At 34.0% G+C, this 17983-nt stretch overlaps 7 protein-coding genes and 1 long non-coding RNA gene across 8 annotated transcripts; 4 read left to right on the forward strand and 4 right to left on the reverse strand.

Annotated features, from left to right (window-relative positions):
- Positions 1-211: 211 nt before the first annotated feature.
- On the reverse strand, positions 212-1773 carry LOC124458499. The gene is made up of 2 exons (XR_006953227.1): positions 1438-1773; positions 212-858 (listed from the first exon to the last, which is right to left on the reverse strand). It is a non-coding gene; the product is annotated as an uncharacterized LOC124458499 (long non-coding RNA).
- LOC124458446 (bone morphogenetic protein 6-like) lies at positions 841-3437 on the forward strand. The gene is made up of 2 exons (XM_047008472.1): positions 841-1483; positions 2298-3437. Exons 1-2 carry the CDS (start codon positions 1150-1152, stop codon positions 3110-3112), a joined length of 1149 nt encoding a protein of 382 aa, XP_046864428.1. The 5' UTR covers positions 841-1149; the 3' UTR covers positions 3113-3437.
- LOC124458435 (bone morphogenetic protein 6-like) lies at positions 3290-6450 on the reverse strand. The gene is made up of 2 exons (XM_047008453.1): positions 5941-6450; positions 3290-4395 (listed from the first exon to the last, which is right to left on the reverse strand). Exons 1-2 carry the CDS (start codon positions 6245-6247, stop codon positions 3548-3550), a joined length of 1155 nt encoding a protein of 384 aa, XP_046864409.1. The 5' UTR covers positions 6248-6450; the 3' UTR covers positions 3290-3547.
- A 685-nt stretch (positions 6451-7135) lies between these two features.
- Positions 7136-8788, forward strand: LOC124458456 (protein FAM8A1-like). Its single transcript, XM_047008478.1, has 5 exons — positions 7136-7650; positions 7825-7927; positions 8004-8133; positions 8216-8376; positions 8454-8788. The coding sequence occupies exons 1-5, from the start codon at positions 7317-7319 to the stop codon at positions 8614-8616; spliced, it is 891 nt and encodes a 296-aa protein (XP_046864434.1). The 5' UTR covers positions 7136-7316; the 3' UTR covers positions 8617-8788.
- LOC124458476 (E3 SUMO-protein ligase NSE2-like) lies at positions 8677-9620 on the reverse strand. Its single transcript, XM_047008492.1, has 3 exons — positions 9342-9620; positions 9077-9266; positions 8677-9004 (listed from the first exon to the last, which is right to left on the reverse strand). Exons 1-3 carry the CDS (start codon positions 9611-9613, stop codon positions 8771-8773), a joined length of 696 nt encoding a protein of 231 aa, XP_046864448.1. The 5' UTR covers positions 9614-9620; the 3' UTR covers positions 8677-8770.
- Positions 9621-9728: 108 nt separating this feature from the next.
- LOC124458487 lies at positions 9729-12118 on the forward strand. Its single transcript, XM_047008499.1, has 3 exons — positions 9729-10132; positions 10219-10299; positions 10368-12118. The coding sequence occupies exons 1-3, from the start codon at positions 9755-9757 to the stop codon at positions 10467-10469; spliced, it is 561 nt and encodes a 186-aa protein (XP_046864455.1). The 5' UTR covers positions 9729-9754; the 3' UTR covers positions 10470-12118.
- On the reverse strand, positions 10134-12134 carry LOC124433321 (cingulin-like protein 1). The gene is made up of 2 exons (XM_046983082.1): positions 11121-12134; positions 10134-11050 (listed from the first exon to the last, which is right to left on the reverse strand). The coding sequence occupies exons 1-2, from the start codon at positions 11734-11736 to the stop codon at positions 10500-10502; spliced, it is 1167 nt and encodes a 388-aa protein (XP_046839038.1). The 5' UTR covers positions 11737-12134; the 3' UTR covers positions 10134-10499.
- A 188-nt stretch (positions 12135-12322) lies between these two features.
- Positions 12323-17772, forward strand: LOC124458437 (ras-related GTP-binding protein C-like). Its single transcript, XM_047008464.1, has 16 exons — positions 12323-12405; positions 12536-12600; positions 12669-12749; positions 12831-12925; positions 13024-13055; positions 13125-13226; positions 13438-13494; positions 13702-13771; positions 14707-14779; positions 14852-14891; positions 14964-15038; positions 15131-15195; positions 16574-16651; positions 16725-16823; positions 17176-17272; positions 17343-17772. Exons 1-16 carry the CDS (start codon positions 12397-12399, stop codon positions 17454-17456), a joined length of 1152 nt encoding a protein of 383 aa, XP_046864420.1. The 5' UTR covers positions 12323-12396; the 3' UTR covers positions 17457-17772.
- Positions 17773-17983: the final 211 nt, after the last annotated feature.

Raw genomic sequence — 17983 nt, forward strand, 5'->3', positions numbered from 1 at the left:
CATGATTTAACGTTCCGTTAGATTTAATGTTATAGTTTTTCATTCACCTTATGATTTAGTATTGTTATACATTGTATATATTTATTATGTATATTATCTTGAAGATTGAAATCCACGCATTATTGTTGAAATAAATAATTTTATTGAGCTTTCGACTCGGTGCTTCGAGACTTCTTCAGAATAAAGAAAATATAATAATAACTTCTTAAAATTATTTATAAAAAAATCCGGAAAAACTTTTATTTTTCAATATTCAAGGCTTTACCTTTTGCTAAAACTAGTTTAAAATCAGTAGATAGAAGTAACAACAATGAAACAACTACGCTCATGCATTTGTGCGGTGTGGTATAACGATTTACCACCAAGGTCAAAGATGATTGTCTTCACTTCAATGTTGATCCTGTTAATTTCTTTCAAATGTGACGTGTCCATCTTCGGTTTCACTTTATTGTCAGTATAATTTAATATTCTTAATGATATTTTCTTTCAATAGATTTATCGCCTGTTTGTGTAGAAATAACAAACATTCTACTTTGTCGCAATAGGAAGTTTTCAAAAATTTTAACAAGAACAATAAAGATTAACGACGCTCGCTAGAAATCATTGATATTATTGAATTGAAGTTTTCTCGTTGCAATTTCACAGTTGACCTTGCATTTCCGTTAAAAATTCCTTGGTCTTTTATGGTAAGATCAGTTTCATTGTATTTTGGCGATCTATATGAATAAGTACACGCTGTCACACTAATCTATTGAAAAATTGTTCGAAAAATGAATCGAAAAGACGATACGCAAATCAGATCTGTAAGAAAAATTGTCCAAAAATATGAGCATAGATGTCTTTATATGCAAATCAAATCTGGATAAAAAATCAAGACAATTATTGTATAGAACCTTTTACATTCTCTATTATCTTAGCGTCATCGAACTAGCTATCACCAGAACACACGTATGGGGAGGGTCTTTGTTCCGGAACGTTATAATGGCGTAATGAATTCCTCTTTCAAGAACTTATACTATTGGCATCCGCTAAATCATAACATATCAAGTGTTGAAATTTAAAATCAATATAAGTGAAGGACTTTAATGCCTTTCAGTGTTTGTTACGGGTCATAACATTCATGCTATACATTCCTATGGTATTATCATTATGTGGATTAGCTTCAAAACTGTCGATTTTTTTGTATTTGTGTTTTTCCAAGTGAATCAGATCTGTTCGTTCACATTCAACGATGATGAAGATTTGGCAGAAATAAACGCTACCAAAAGAGCCATTTTAAAATCATTGGGTGTAAGAAGTGAGTCTCGATCGAAACTTTGGAGGAATGACTTCTTCTTACGACGGTACTCCGCACCAAAATTTATGTTGAAACTTTTTAAGGAAGTGAACGGAGAAATGTCTAATCATAAGCAACAAACTGATTTTGAGACAAAATACCTGAATGATAGTTCAGTGGATACAGTCATTAGCTTCTTTAAATATGGTAAGTAAGATGAATACTTTATCTATGAGTCACTAAATTTGTTCTTTTAGCGACACATTGTACTGATACGTACCAATGTACTGATAACTGAGTTATTTAAGATTAGTCATTAAACGATCCTATGTATTAGGGTGTATGACTTTATAGTGACTTCGTTTACAAATGTACATGACCAATATTTGTGGCCAAGTTAATATTGAACAGTTGCTGTGTCATGATATGCAAATACTTCACTGAAGGCGACGAATCCAGTTGTTGCCATCAACATTTTTCATTTTACCAATTATTGTTCTTTTAAAATGATTCTTTGTTGTCATGAGGTACACAAACAATATAAAACAATTCAAATAGATTTTATGCCTTAAAACAGGATGTGAACTCTAATATAATATGAGAATATTTCATACGTGATTTGTTAAAACAATTTATTCATTAAATTATTATAAGCAATTGTTTTTTTGTAAGATGTTAATTTTGAAAAGTACAATTGCTTGATCTTGTTTAAGCCGATTAAAATTTCCTGAGATTTGAAAAGAATTACAAAAATGAAGTGGGTGTCCACGATCGTTGAATACAATTTCTTTGCATGCTAAGCAATAGTCAAATATTTTTACATTGTAAAGGTAAAAGGCCAAAAGCTGTTCATTTGATACGTATAGTCGTTAGACAAAAATACTACTATATGCAATTATTTCTTCTTATCAATCTAAACAGCTGCTTAATTTCCTTAACAGAAGGAAATGCTAAAGTTTCATTTAAGATATGTACTCTCGTATTTCTTTTAAAGAGACAAAACATTTTTTTGTTGTTGTAGATCATGATCGAAGCTGGAAAAAAAATTCCAGGAGCGACTTCAGGATAAAATTTAAAGCAAGGTTCGACCCCCGTCATGAAGTCATTCAGGGAAGTGAGTTGAAAGTTTTTAAAAGACTGCCAAGAAATGGCAGCATGGTTCATGGTAAATGTTCTGTCTGTGTTTATCTCATACAACGTCAAAATTCCTTATCCAAAATGATTGATACACGAGAGGTTGACGCTTGGAAGGCTGGATGGCAAACTTTTAATGTGACTGCTGCAATGAAATTGTGGGCTCAGTATCCATTGACGAATTATGGATTCGAAATTGTTGTACATCACAATGGTCAGAAATTGAGCCCACAGGCCTTTGGGTTGGTGGGAACGCGTGGAAATCTTGAGAAGAGGCCGTACCTGGTAGGCTTTGTCAGCACCACGAGCGATTCTCCTGTATTTGCGCCTGGTCTCCTTGTTCCTTCGAGACAGCGACGTGCGGCCAAAATGTTTAAGTATGGGAATAATGCTGAGGTTTGTGGACTGAAGAAGTTCACAGTGAATTTTAAAGAAGTTGGCCTTCATCGTACCATCATCGCTCCCAATTCATACGACATGCATTTCTGCCATGGTCACTGTTTAGATCCATTGGATCCAAACAAAACGACAAATCATGCAATAGTCCAGAGTGTTTATCGTGCTTTTGATAATACAGTGGATGAGCCATGTTGTGTACCCGAAATTCTAAAAGCAGTCAATCTTTTGTTTTATGACGATGACGGCAATATTGTAATGAAAAGACATCCTAACATGGTCGCTGCGTCATGCGTGTGTAATTAGATCTTTGCATGAAAGTTATTTTACCAGAAATACGCCACTCTCATTACGATGAGTTCCATTGGTGTTTCTGTAAATAAAGTGTCTTCGTCATTATGTAGTTACTGAGAGGAATTTCTTCATCAATCGTGTAAAGATGGCACAATTAAGAATCTGTGGTAATTAAGCCTTTCAATGATATCAACATGTGAACAATGGGAATATTAGTATTCAAAGAGAAATATAACTATATGCATATATAGATGTATACATTGCTTGTTTTTACTTCTTTATATAACTCGACTACCAAATTCTATTAATAAATGTTTCATAAAACTGCATAAGAAAATTTTTGTAATACACTCTTTTCTTTATAACTTTTGTCAAACCACGAGAACTAAAGCATCTCTGCATCAATTCATTCATATTTTGTAATCTTAATGTAACCGTAAATATTTCTTAGTGACAGCCGCATGATTTGACCGCCATGTTTTGATACTTTTTCAGTACAATGTTTTCCTTGTCGTCGATGTAAAGAACTGAAATTGCTTTCAACTGTGTAGGAGCACAGCAAGGAGCTGGGGCAGAGTCTGCGTTGAATATATTAACGACTGACTGAATTATTGCATGATTGGTGGCATTAACTTCGTCGTACGAACCATACGTACATGCTCCTGCGCAGTAAGACGTCTCATATCCTGCTGGAGCTATGATCCAGTTCTGCCAACGCAGGTCACTAAAATCAACGTAAAGAAATCTTTTCTTGCATTGGCTGCGAATGTTTCGGTTGCCATATTTCAAATTTGCCTGACTAAATACAGACCGTCGTTTTCTACTTGTAGCGTGTATTATCACTTTTCTGTCAGTTGGATCACCTTTGAAGAAGCTGGCGATGAATGGTCTCTTTTCAAGTGGACCTTTAAAGTCGATAAAACCAATTTCTGCTGGATTTAGAGGTACGGGAAGCTTTTCACGTTGCATTGTTACCAACAGTTCCAATCCGAAATTGTTGCCCGGAGAAACGATCCACTTGTCCACGGTGTCTGTGACATCAAAAACTATCCAACGTGTTTCCCAACCTTGGATGCTGTAATTAGCTGGATTGCTGCTCAGTTTGACTGCGTTTCCAGATCTTGTGATAACAGACAACTCAACCAGAAATGTTACGTTGGCCATCCAAGGGCGTTTATGCTGGTCTTTGTATACATGTAGTTCGGCCACCTCTACTGCGCTTTCATCTCTGCGAATTTTTGCTGTGAAGTTGAACTTAATTCTCATTTTAGAATTGACTGGTTTTGCGTCACTATCTGTTTTTAAAGTAAAAAAAAAATACTCTGAGTCGTAGCGTAATCATGTTTTCAGAATAAATCGATTTGGACATAGGTAGAGTTTAGTGAGAGTTTAATGAAAGTCTTAAATTTGCAAACTGAACGTCGTTTTAATTTACAAACTAATTTTGTTGTGTAATTATAAATATTACATAAAAATCTAAACGTGTAACCAATAAATGCTTAAAATATTTTCAAACAATTAAATTTCGATTAATTTCATGTTTTTATATTTTAATTTAAGACCCCCACCTTAGCACGATTGTTTAACAACGCTTGGGTCCTTGTATATTTTGCTCCTATTTGTGTTATCTTTTTATACTTCATTATGAATGAAATGTGCGAAATTTGACCATTATCTGTTCATCTATTCCGCTCATGATAATTTTAATCTTCTTATAATGATGAAACAAAATCAACACAATTCTTCCCTTACATAATGACAGTTAATGTATCATGTACTAAATGGTAATCTGCTGAATTCAAGAAATTTTAACACAATTAAAGGCGCTGCATACATCTTGTTAAAATACTCAATGATTTTTTTTTGTTTTTTTTTATATACAATCATTTTTGCTCTGTTTTTTTTTCATGCAACAGTTAAAAATTAATTTAAATCTTTAACTGTTGCCCCATATTTGTTCCCCACTAATGAATATTTGCTGCGAATGGCGACAAATGGCGGCTATTAAACTGCGAAAAAATCGGAAACCATCTAGTGTTGTTTCTGTATGATTTATGAACTGCTTCTTCAATGCTTTGTTGTCATACGAAAATGTTGATTGCATGTTTCCTGTGTTACTAATATCATTTAATCGTTTGCATACCACCACTGACTGAGAAAACGGAACAAAATTAAAGTTCTCAAATTTATAAATACTACGCTCCTCAAATACGATTATATAATTGAAAAAAGACCCTTCACCCTTCTCAACAATTTAAGGGGGTATAGATCTAGTAAGCATCGATTGGAATAACCAAGTTTTGTAAGAATTCCTCTGATCTCGCTTTAAAAGGTATTAGTTAAAATTATCCAACAAATTGAAGTAAAACGAACACCTCAAACAAGGTCATTGACTGAAAAAGGACTTAAACTTGTGAAATCGTCATCTTCGAAAGAACATGATGATAGAATTTGCCTGGTATCTATAGCAGCAGCATTTTTATGATATCACATCTCTCAATAGCCGCGTGTTCGGACACAAGGCTATCGGTTTCAAATGAATGACGAAAATATCTATACATTTTCTGATTCTAAATGTATACAGCATCATGTAACTCACTCAAATGCTTGTTTAAATTGCGCAAAATGTTCATTCAACAGTCAACAAGATCTAAAAAAGTCTATGAACTTATAACTTGTAATAAAATCTAGCAACTTGTGCAAGTCTTACACAAGACACGTTAATTTTATCATCGGAGTAATGAAAAAAAAAATACGCGATAATATTCTCAAACGCTTGTGTTTATTTGGATTTTATCCTGACTGTAAATATAAACAATGAACATGTAGTCAAAACTTACCATCATTGAGTATTCCCATTATAGTATCTGCATTTTCAACTTGTTTGGTTGTTGTAACGTTGGAGACGTTAAAACCTTGCAAATTATCATTGTTAACGTCGATATTCTGGTACAAATTCATCATATAGCGCCCAGCTGAATGTCTATTGGTTAAATTTATGATCCGCGATCTTTCGTTTTCCATTAAATGAGGTAAAATTGCGCTCAAAGAATCAACTTTATTTTTTTGCTTCTTTGTTGCCTTCTCATTCGAAAGAGCCAGGAATAAAAATAGAAAAAAAACAATAAAATGGAGTTTATCAACCATAACTGCTCTTGTGAGTAAACCAAGTTATCCTTGCGCACGTAACTATATGCCCTGGTTATGATAGCGAATTGTTAAAACGCAGTCCGAAATTTTCAAATTTCTCTCAAACGGTCATGACAGGGCTCTCAACAGATTTATAAGGTAGCGTTCCCACGTTTTTTGACTAAACTATGCTGCAGCAGTAAATTTTGTCAGTCATGTCGAATTCACCTAATTTAATGCGCAACCAATCAGAATAAAGCAAGGCACCTCAAATGTTGTTCAAGCTTGTCTCCGATTGCAACTTAATACGGTAAATATACCGACGAAAGGAGACCTCCTTTGCCTAAATATCCGCTTTATCTTATTATATTTTGCCCTAAGCATTTCCTTAGCGCTTTTTCACAACGAAAAGCAATTTTGACAAGGAAAGCGAAGTGGTATTTGTGTAATTACGTTTCATTGAAATTTATCGTGCTTACTGTGATAAATGAAATCTCATATTTTGCACCCCGTTGTTTACTAATTCGTTTAATAATTAATACGGCATGTACAGAACGATAAAGTGTAGGAAGCAGACATATATGTATAGTATCTGTAACAGAGAACATTAAGAATCACTGACCATCATTACCTCAGCAAATATAGAGAACATGTAAACTATAGGCCAAACGCTAACTACGAGTAACAGAGCACATGAATCCTGTTCGACTAGGTCTCGAGGAAGACCTAAATATTTTGATTTTTGAAAAGCAGGCTACATGAACCTTAAAAAAACAGACAATATACCAAACGTGTCGATGTTACATCCTTTTGTAAATAAATCATTTGATAAATGATTTCCCGTTGCACGTGCCATTAAGGCTGATCATACAGTCTATGTGAACAATGGAGCCGAGGAGGGGATAGACTATGGGTCTTAATCCCCCATAGACTTTTACTTCTATTTGTCAAGTAAAACAGGGACTGAACAAGAAAGTGAATTGTTGTCCGTTTTTTGGCAAAATCAAAAAATTTTTGGTCATTTGACACGTTGACCAATCACAGAGCTCTCGGACCAATTGCAGTTGGATGACGCAATCACTGTTTGATGGTAACTTTTCAAAACAAGATGGCGGACGAACGGGAAGCTGTTAATTCAACTGCAAGACCAAACAACGAGAATCCAAACAGGAACGCCTCTCACGATTTGAATTATCAAGCATGGATGCAATATTGGGAGTATTATTATTCCTCGTACATGTATCACTATACAAATTATTATTATATGGCATTGTGTCAAAATCAAACAACTTTGCAAAATCCTCTTTTGCTAAATCGCAATGTTGGCACTGGCAGCAGTTCTTTAAATGGTTCAACCGTTGATCAAGCAAATCCTCTAAATAATATTCCTGTTGGAAGAAATGTAAACCAACCAAATGAACGTACGTGTCAAAGCTGTCAATGTCATTCTTGAATATTATAAACCTAAAACCTCGACTTGTTAACAATCAACACAGACACTTAATAACATTTCACAATATCATGATGTTGACAAAAAAGTATCAATAATCATACCTTTTCCAAAATATAATCCAAAATTATTTATTTTTATTTAGGATTTGAGTACAAAATAGCTCCAGTTGGAAAAAGGGTTATTGCAGAATTCATTGATTTTGTTTTCCTATATTTCCTGAAATATGTTCTTTGTTTGCTCTTCTAGTAAGTGGCTTCACTATTTCTGATATTTTAATCTAAAATATTCAGATTATAAGTTCATTTTTGAATTTATTTTTAGCAAGTATCCAGATCGAATCAATTCTCAGTTTCAATACATCCTTATAATCGATGATAATACCAGTATTAAGGATCTTGAAGATGTCATATTGCAAGCCTTGATTTATCGATTTATTGTCTTTCTTTATGAGGTAGCACCTAAATCTTGCAAATGCTATTGTAAATTATTCATTATGAACTCACTTATTGATGACTTCTTTTGTTGCCCCATAGACCCTCTTTCTTGCCATGGCATTTCCATGTAAAATAGGAGGAGCAAGTTTAGGAAAGTATATGATGGGAATAACAGTTGTTCTTTATTCAAGTATGACACCAATTGAAGGACAAAACCTGCGTCAGTTTACTGGTAATGCTGATAGAATTTCACTGTGGCAGTAAGTTAACATTAAATTCTGAAATATTTGGCCATTGAAATAATAAGCAAATTAATTGAAACAAATTAATTTTTTAGATCTTGTGCTCGGTCAACGTTGAAGAACTTTATGATAACATTTTTCTTTCCTGTCATATTTACAACAATGTTTCTTCAAAACTATCGTACTCCTTATGATTTTGTTGCAAACTCTATTGTGATTGATGCCAATCCAAAGCGCTTAGTAGACCAAGCACCTTAATTCATATGATCACCATAATGTAAATGCAACATGTTTGCCTTCTAAATTAAGTTGTTATCATTTTGTTTCTGTATATATTTGTGATAAATACTTAGAAATATAATAGATCAGTATTTAACAAAATGTAACTGTAAAACAGAAGTGTATACTAAAGTTATGGTTTTCTTTGTAATCGTTTGATTCTGAAAGCAAGATTATGGTTTGCTTCAAGATCTCCCTCCACTACGTAATGGCTACAGCCAGCAATGGGACACCGCACTCTTTTGTTTCTTGATTTAAGGTGTTGCAAAATGGCCATCCTTTCATAATTATGGTGACATTGTTTACTACGCACAGGTTCTACCATCTGTTGTTGTGTTAAAGGACAGATGACTGATTCCTCTGATGCCTGAAACAATGTATTGACAAACACAATTAGACATGTGATCCAAAATATCATTAATAGTTGAAAGGTTGTCACCTGAGCAACAATAATGTCTGCATCATCATTTTCAACAGCATCAGACGGCAAAGGTTCTCCATTATGGTGAACATACCATATTTGCTTGACAAACTCCTTTAGTTGCGCGTGTTCATTTAGATCTTCAACATCAGGCTCTGTCTCTTCTAACTTTTTTTTGAAAATTTCTTCAATATCTGGCACACTACCACTGAAATATAATATTTTTGGCAAAATTATGAATTGAACGTAAGTTTCTACATTGAAAAAAACATCAACAGCTTACTCAGTAAGTTTTTCATAATCTTTTTTGAACGCTATTTTGGTCAGCTCAGAAGCCTTGAGGTATCGTTTAAGTTCTTGCTCCATTCCAGTGTACAACATAGTAATTTCCTTTAATTTTTCGACATGAGGTGAAGCTTCGCCCGTAAAATTACTTTCTTCTACATCAAGTGCAACGTCTAGAGTAGTTGAATAACCTAAATCAAGATATTCCTGTATTTTTGACAGCTTTGCCACTGCATTATCCACGGAACTATATTGCAGGCATCCAGCCATGTTTCCCGCGAAGTGGAGTTATTTTATGGTTGTCAAACTAGCCCCCCCCCGAATGTTGTTGGTTCATAATAGTATTTATAATTACGTTTTTCTTTCCAGGGGGGCGAAAGGCAAAGGCATAATATAACCAACTGTATAAAAATGGAGCATCAACATCAAATAACAAATCTTTCATTTCAAAACGATGAAATGACGTTCCCACCGACTATTGAAGTCGAAATGACCGAGGTGCTTTCTATTGACACTTCTAAAACAAACATAGCCATTGCTATCGAGGGACAAATGCTTGTGAAAGAGATAGTTGAAAGAGCGAGTGCTCTGTTCAAATCATTACAAAGCGCTGAAGTTTTGAACTTAGAAAAGGCTGGCAGCGTTGAAAAACAACAGCAAATGTCAGAAAAGACCCAGGAGACCTTAGAGAGTCTAAAAGAGCTGATGGGTAAATTAAGAAATACGTACGAAGAAACTCGACGACGAATGCCGGATATTCACAACGTTCTTACTAATGGAAACATCGAGGTATGATCTTAAAGAATGTACTTTATTTTACATATTTACCAATAACAATCCACACTACGTAATTTCTCACTATTTTTTTACCTTAGCATTTGCTACCACTAGAAAACGAGCCCAGCCAAATAGCTGGCATGGATCTTCAAGACAATGAGCGTGAATGTTTAATAAAGGTGATTGTTAAGTGATCTACAAGTTAAAACTGCAGTCGATATTATTAAAATTATCTGAATGTTTTCAGGAAGTTGAAACAAGAAATGAGAAAATCAAAGTTTTAATCCAGAAATTGCGAGCTTTGATACAAGATCTCGACTTGATTGTTCAACTGGAAACCTCTCAATAGTAATTGCGAAAGATGAGCAAAGTCATAATTTCAGGTCTCCTCGTGGAGAAATGCAAGTCCTCGTGAAGAGACTTCTTTAACTGTAAACTTCTTCCCTCTTTGTCTCATGTTAAAAGCCTGTTGAATGACATCCTCTCTTTGGTCTCCATATGCAAGCACTGCCAAGATGGCTTTCATTTGTTCTTCACTGTGAAAATCTATCATGAAATAAAAGAAAGCATCTCGCAAGAATTTTAACTTGAGATGATAGTGTTGATCTTGTTCTTTTCTTTTCCAGTTTGTAGCTGAAACTATTGCATTGTCCAAAATTTCCGGATGATTATTTTTTTTAATTTCTTTGATAAAGTCATTCTTCTCCATCAACTCCATTTTCAGCTGAAGAACTTCTTCCATAGATGAACAACATGAAACAGTATCGTCAGGTGGAGATTCGAGTTCTTTAATTCTTTCCAAGAGCTCTTCTCTGTCTTTCTCTGACTTTTGTAATTTCGTAGATAGCTCTTGAATCTCCAGTGCGTTCTCCTCCAACATCTTGCTCTTTTTTAGAAATTTCACTTGCTCTTTATGGATCTGTTCTCTACCTAAAACAAACGTATTTTCTTTGACACAATGCATTTGAAATGAACGAATGTTTGGACAAGTTTTTCGTACCTTTTACCAACTCTCTACGAAGTCTTGCAATCTCTTCATCTCTGGTTTTTATCAATTCTCTTGAATCCCTCAATGCTCGTTCCAGTTCACAAATGGTGCCACGTAATAGATGAATCATTTCTGATGAACTATCGTCGTAAATATCCTCATCTTGAGCTATAGTAAACATTGATTTCTTTACAAGTTCTTCTTTGTTATCGTGTATATCTCCATTCTTTGTTTTCTGCTTGTGTTCTTCTGTTTGACTGTTGGACTTCTCCGTCAGATTGATTTCTTCCGTCGTTCGTTCGTTGTCATTGTCAAGTGAAGACTTGCATAAATCTTGATCTTTTTTTGATAAGTTTGATTCCAAATCACCCTCTATATTTTTTTCTTGAATTTTGTCTGTAATACAATTTCCGTTCGATAAAAATTTCCTATAAGTTATCGTTTTTTGGTGCAAGTCTTCGCGATACTCTTCTTTGTTCATTCGAATGTCTTCTTCGTTGGTTGTCATAATCTTCAGTAAGCTATCTTTGTGGTTAACTACGTGGTTAACCTCACTGTCTTGTCCTGTTATATCGACTTCGACAGTTAGAGAATCAGTACTTGCCATTTCAGAAGTGGTCATTTCCATTTTGATCGACTGATTTAATATTTGCCACCGAAATGCGTGCAAGGCTTAGTAAATATTAAATAAAGTCGAAACTGAAACTTTCCGCCTTTTTCTGTTTATTTTTTTTGTGAAAATTGCTGGTGCTATTGAAATTAAACAATGTTGATTTTACAATGTACAGGTAGTTGAGGTATCCTTTGTAAAACCTTTGAAAACCTGTTCAAATCAAACATTCATATTGGTTTGGTCATAGTTATATACCGCCTTATTAGTTGTAATGCAGTTAAACAATTCATATCTATTATACGTATTCTCTAGAGTTGCATGTAGTAATAAAGACAATGTAATAAATGAACTATGAATAATGTTGAATAGACCATGAATAATGTTTAAAACAAACGTGGATGTGCTCAGATAATTTTTACACAGAAATGAGGGCACGGTGGTTACCAATATTAGTCGAAGGTGGTTTATCTATTAGATTTATTTATGACTTCATCGATATCATCGATGTCAATCGAAAGATACGGAAACCATAATGCGCCTGCGCACTGCAATTAGTATTTATTGCTTTACTTTGTGTAACACTGTTTATACTGATCGTCACATGATTTTGAAGTCAAACAGTACAGAAAGGATAATTGTGTGTCTAAAAATTCTTTATTTCTAGATTTTTTGGTAATGACTGATGTAAGTATATTTAAAGCATGCATTTGTTTGTATGCATATTTTCTGGAATGTTATTGTTACTTATGAATCATCTTACTGAATGTTTATCACACCTTATAATATTAATGTAATTTTGTTGTTTCTCCCCAAGTCTTTTGACGAAGAGGATAATTTCGGCAGTTATAGCATGGTGGGCTCATTTCCGAAAGACTTTTGGTAAGCTCTTCACCCTTTGGAAACATTTAGACCAAATTATTTTTATAATTTAATGATTGGATGTTCAGTTATGAACCTGGTGATAATGAAGATTACAGCACTTCATCTAGTGATGAAAAACCAAGAATATTGCTCATGGGTTTAAGAAGGTAGCAGTCTTTAGTATTCAGTTAATGGTTTTCCAATCATCAGATTTATTCTTGACTAGTTGTATTTCTGTTTTGCTTTAGAAGTGGGAAGTCGTCAATACAAAAGGTCGTTTTTCACAAAATGTCTCCAAATGAAACACTGTTTTTAGAAAGCACAGCAAAAGTTGTAAAAGATGGTATCTTTTGATGTGTAGCAATCATTGAAAGTAAAAAGTTCTATTTTTGAGATTGCTTTCAATACATTTTTGTTATCTTCACCTTAATTTAAAAAAAGATATTTCAAATAGTTCATTTGTTCAGTTCCAGGTAAGATATAATAATTATTTAGTTAAAGTATTTTGAATGCAAATCTCAAACTATTTCTTCTTTTTGTAGATTTGGGATTTTCCTGGACAAATTGACTTCTTTGACCCAGCATTTGATTCAGAGTTAATTTTTGGAAATTGTGGTGCTCTTGTGTTTGTGATAGATGCGCAAGTATGTCATATACTCACATCTTTTATACAAAATACTTGTACTTAGAAGAGAAAGTTGATTGTAGATTACACTCTAAAAAATATGAAATATGTCTATACGATTATGAAACATCAATTACATTGATTAAGTCATTAACTGTCAAATGGCAAACAGCTGAAGTGATTGACTTCAAGAAACACTGATGTTTTCTGGGGTTTTTTTCTATAAATAGGATGAGTATACAGAAGCATTGAAGAAATTACACTCGACAGTAACTAGAGCCTATAAGGTAAAATATCCTGCTCTTTGATTCTGAATTTAGGATCTCAAAATAAGAATTGAAGTCTATTGAGTGATACTGAGGGCTTTTTGTGCACAATCATTTTTTTGTTGGTTGTATTTGAAGAACTGGAATGTTGGGTTTGTTTATCATGTAGCCATACAAAGTAAACATAAAACAAACTTTCATTTTATTTTTTGTGAAATCTTGGGCTAGGTGAATCCAGATATCAAGTTTGAGGTGTTCATTCATAAAGTTGATGGAATTTCTGATGATCACAAAATAGGTAGGTAACACACTATAGTGAATCCTGAATTTTGTAGTACCTCCACTTCCAAATGTCATGTAAATGCCAAAGGCCAGTGCTCATTAAGTCAGGTTATTAATTGACATCATTTACCAGACAAAAGTTTTGAATATAGCAACAACTTTGTCTTTAAAAAAGTAATTGAGCGATAGCATTGAGTTGAAATGTATGTGGTCAATCACTAGACATGTAAAATTTATGGTTTAAAGCTTTTGTTAGGTAGGCAGTCACTCAACACAGTAATTTTCAACCAGACAGTGCTGGAACATGAGATCTTTACTGACAGGCTGTTTTAAAATATATGTTAAAGGTGAAATGAAGACAATTTTTTCTTTTTTAATATTGGAAGATGATTATCTTCTTAGTTAAAAAATAACGTGTCATTTGATTTTTTTGTTTAATGACAATCACTCAAAGCTACTCTGCAATAAATTACTTTATTTGGCTCGGAAGTTGGGGATGAGTTTTAGAGCTTGCACAATGGCTTGATGTCAATTTGTTTGCATTCAAGCTTTGTTTATCGCTGTTTAATATCGTGTATTTACAGCTAACCTTATTAAGTGTTCCTGCAACACAATATCTGCCACCTCATCGTGTTGGTTTGTTAGTTTTCATTTTGTTACTAGCTATTTCTTGCAAAGTGCAAACAAAATGACGTCATAAACGCTAGATTGACCGCAAGGTAATTGAACCATGCTATTGACTGAGATTCGAGTTAATAAAAAGCTATAATTTTTGTTTTTGGACAATTTTTTTGAACTTTTCATCTAAATTTGCTTCTAGGTTGACACGATTCAAAGTAAAAATATCAATAAAAAGTTGGCTTCATGTCACCTTTAAAGTTCCATTCCAAATCACATCTGAACTGTGTCATATTTAAGTTCTAAACATTATCTTTATTATGAACATTGCAGACATTCAAAGAGACATTCATCAAAGAGCTAATGATGAATTGGCTGATGCTGGATTAGATGGTTTATATCTGAGGTAACTGTTTCACAGCACCAATGAATGATGGGACTTTACTATGAAGTGCATCATTTTTTTCATATTCTATAGTTTCTATCTTACCAGCATTTATGATCATTCAATATTTGAGGTAAAACTTTTTAAACGGAATTAAACATTTCTGTCCTTCGTAAATACTTGTGATGTTTGTTTTAATGACCAGGCCTTTAGCAAGGTTGTTCAGAAACTAATTCCTCAATTACCAACACTGGAAAATCTACTTGACATCTTAATCACGGTTTGTCTATGTACGAGTTATCAAAACTAAATATGAATTTCATTTGAATAATTGTGATCTGACAAATTTTTTTTATGTGTCTTACATTTTAGAGATCTGGTATAGAAAAGGCATTTCTTTTTGATGTCGTCAGTAAGATATACATCGCCACAGACAGGTGTTTTTGTTTGATACAGATTATTAATTTGCAATAATCGCGAGAAAGTTTAATTCCACGATTGTAGCGGAGCCAACTTTCGTCAAAATAAATTATTGCTCCTCAATTTTAAATTCAAAGTACTTTCAGAAAAACGCTTTTGGTTTTGAAAATCTAAGGAATATAATTTTACCAATGGATTTGCCTCTAATGTATGTAGAAATGTAAATATCTGCCAAAATGTGCTGCAGTAATTTATTTTGACGTACCCTTGATCCGCCACTGTACATATATTAAATGAAGATATGATCTTCGCACTTTGCTGGACTAAATTGTCTCATGAACCTGAAAAATTCAGGTGACTCAACGGGATTCGAACCCATGACCTCTGCGGTGCCGGTGCAGTGCTCTGACCAACTGAGCTATGAAGTCACACAGTGGTGAGCAGGTCAATTTTGTTGGGCGCATGTTTTCTCGTGAAAGGAATGTCATATGAAAGAATGTTTTATGCAGTGCGGTGTTTGAAATTAAATCCGCACCGCAGAGGTCATGGGTTCGAATCCCGTTGAGTCACCTGAATTTTTCAGGTTCATGAGACAATTGCTTAAATTGTCCAGCAAAGTGCGAAGATCATATCTTCATTTAATTTCAAACACCGCACTGCATATAACATTCTTTCACTGTACATATATGTAGATTATCCAGGTTAGTGCAGTCTTGAAAAGGATTGTTGGTGTTGATGTTAGTGCAGTCTTGAAAAGGATTGTTGGTGTTGATGTTAGTGCAGTCTTGAAAAGGATTGTTGGTGTTGATGTTAGTGCAGTCTTGAAAAGGATTGTTGGTGTTGATGTTAGTGCAGTCTTGAAAAGGATTGTTGGTGTTGATGTTAGTGCTGACTGATGTTTACACATTCATAGAGGTTGTCATTTTCAGAGTCAAGTAAAAAGTAAACCATGCGTTCTTGATTTATGAATAAATGTTTTGAACTTTTCTAACATGGACGATCAATCAACTTTTACAAACATGTAGCAATACTATCGAGTCCAAATCATTCACTTTAAGAGGTCTTCTTGTGATTTTATACAATGAAATTAAGTCATCGTGACTTCCAACCCGATTGGACTCGGAAATAAACGTTTTCCAAAATACAATTCTAGAAATATAACGCGAAACTAGTGCAAACGTGTTTTGCGGTAGATTTTTCTATTTTGGTCACTTATCGTGTGAATGGTAGTACTTGATATTGAATGGACATTTAGCTAAATTGAAGGGAAAGTTATAGTATTTCAGATTATCTGCTAAATATAGGTATTGTACAAAAGATTGCTGGACACAAAGACTGTGACAGCAAGCTACGTGCTATATTAGTTTTATTGATTATTCTACTAATTTTATTTAGCTCGCCAGTGGACATGCAGTCTTACGAATTATGTTGTGATATGATTGATGTTGTTATCGATATTTCCTGTATATATGGGTAATAATTTTTTTTAACTCTCACAATTCTCAGAATGTAATGACATTTGATTATTTTTGTTTTTGTTTTCAAGACTTCAGGAGGACGGCGAAGGAAGCGCATATGACCAAGAAACTTTATCTACTATAAGGATGAACAACACGACCGTCTTATATTTACGAGAAGTCAACAAGTGAGCTACTTCGTTTACTCTGTCCATTTGCGTTCACACTTTCACTCACTCAACTTGGATTAGTTTTTTTTGAATGTTTATACAACTGAAGGAGTTTTCTCCAGTTACCAGCTTCTGTAGGATAGACCCATTGTTCAAGAACTGTCTTTTTTAATGATAGTTGAGTATTATACTGTGCTTATGAATCATAGTTCGAAGAGAGGTTGTTTGGACTTGCTTTCAAATTTTATGCAAGGTTTTTGATCTAGGACCACTTGTAATAGTTTGGGTACGTTAAACCAAAGCCGAGGGATGTCTTTCCTGCCTTAGAAATTCAGTTTAGCTCGTTTTTAAATCTCTTGTTTCTGTACAGATTCCTGGCTCTTGTCTGCATTCTGCGAGAGGAGAATTTCGACAAACGCGGTTTAATTGACTATAATTTCTTGTGCTTTAGAAATGCTATTCAGGAGGTATGAAATGCTTGTCCTCAACAAGCCAACCTTCAAAATATCAACTGATAAAACTTTCCCTTTTATATAGGTGTTTGACGTTCGAAATTACGCGCTAGAGGGAGCTAGTGCCGAGTCCTCCAGTACACGACTCAATGGAACTGCAAGTGGACATAAGTCACGTGAAGATTCCGTTGTTGTCTAAACATTTGATGTGCAACGTTGTTTCGTCATAACAATTACAGTTTGCAAAATGACGTAATAACATTGTTATAATAATCTCTGACGTTTGAAAAAAGGCGATTGCAAATCTATCATAAACTAATAATGAGATTACAAGTTATTTTTTGTGATACATTCTAGAATAAAGATTTCGATTAAAGTATGTGCCACTATGGGATAGCATAGGGATTGCACATGATACAAGAATATAGATATCAAAGAAACATATATTACTAATTCACTCATTGTACCATCGTAAACATTTGTAAATTCATTAAATATGTATTTGACACCTGGGACATTACCGAGTATTGAAATATGGGAAAACTTAGAGTACCGAATGAAAAATATTCATACTTGAATAAGTAGATTAGTACCATTATAAATGTTGCGGCGAGAGTGCAAAACACGTAAGTAGACATAAATATATTTGTGTACAGGTAGGCTGATAGGAAAACATAAAGGTAAACATTAATCTAGATATAATAGTAGATACAAATAAAAACGTAA

Source organism: Xenia sp. Carnegie-2017, unplaced genomic scaffold, assembly GCF_021976095.1.
Source record: "Xenia sp. Carnegie-2017 unplaced genomic scaffold, XeniaSp_v1 HiC_scaffold_13, whole genome shotgun sequence".
Classification (NCBI taxonomy): Eukaryota; Metazoa; Cnidaria; class Anthozoa; order Malacalcyonacea; family Xeniidae; genus Xenia; species Xenia sp. Carnegie-2017.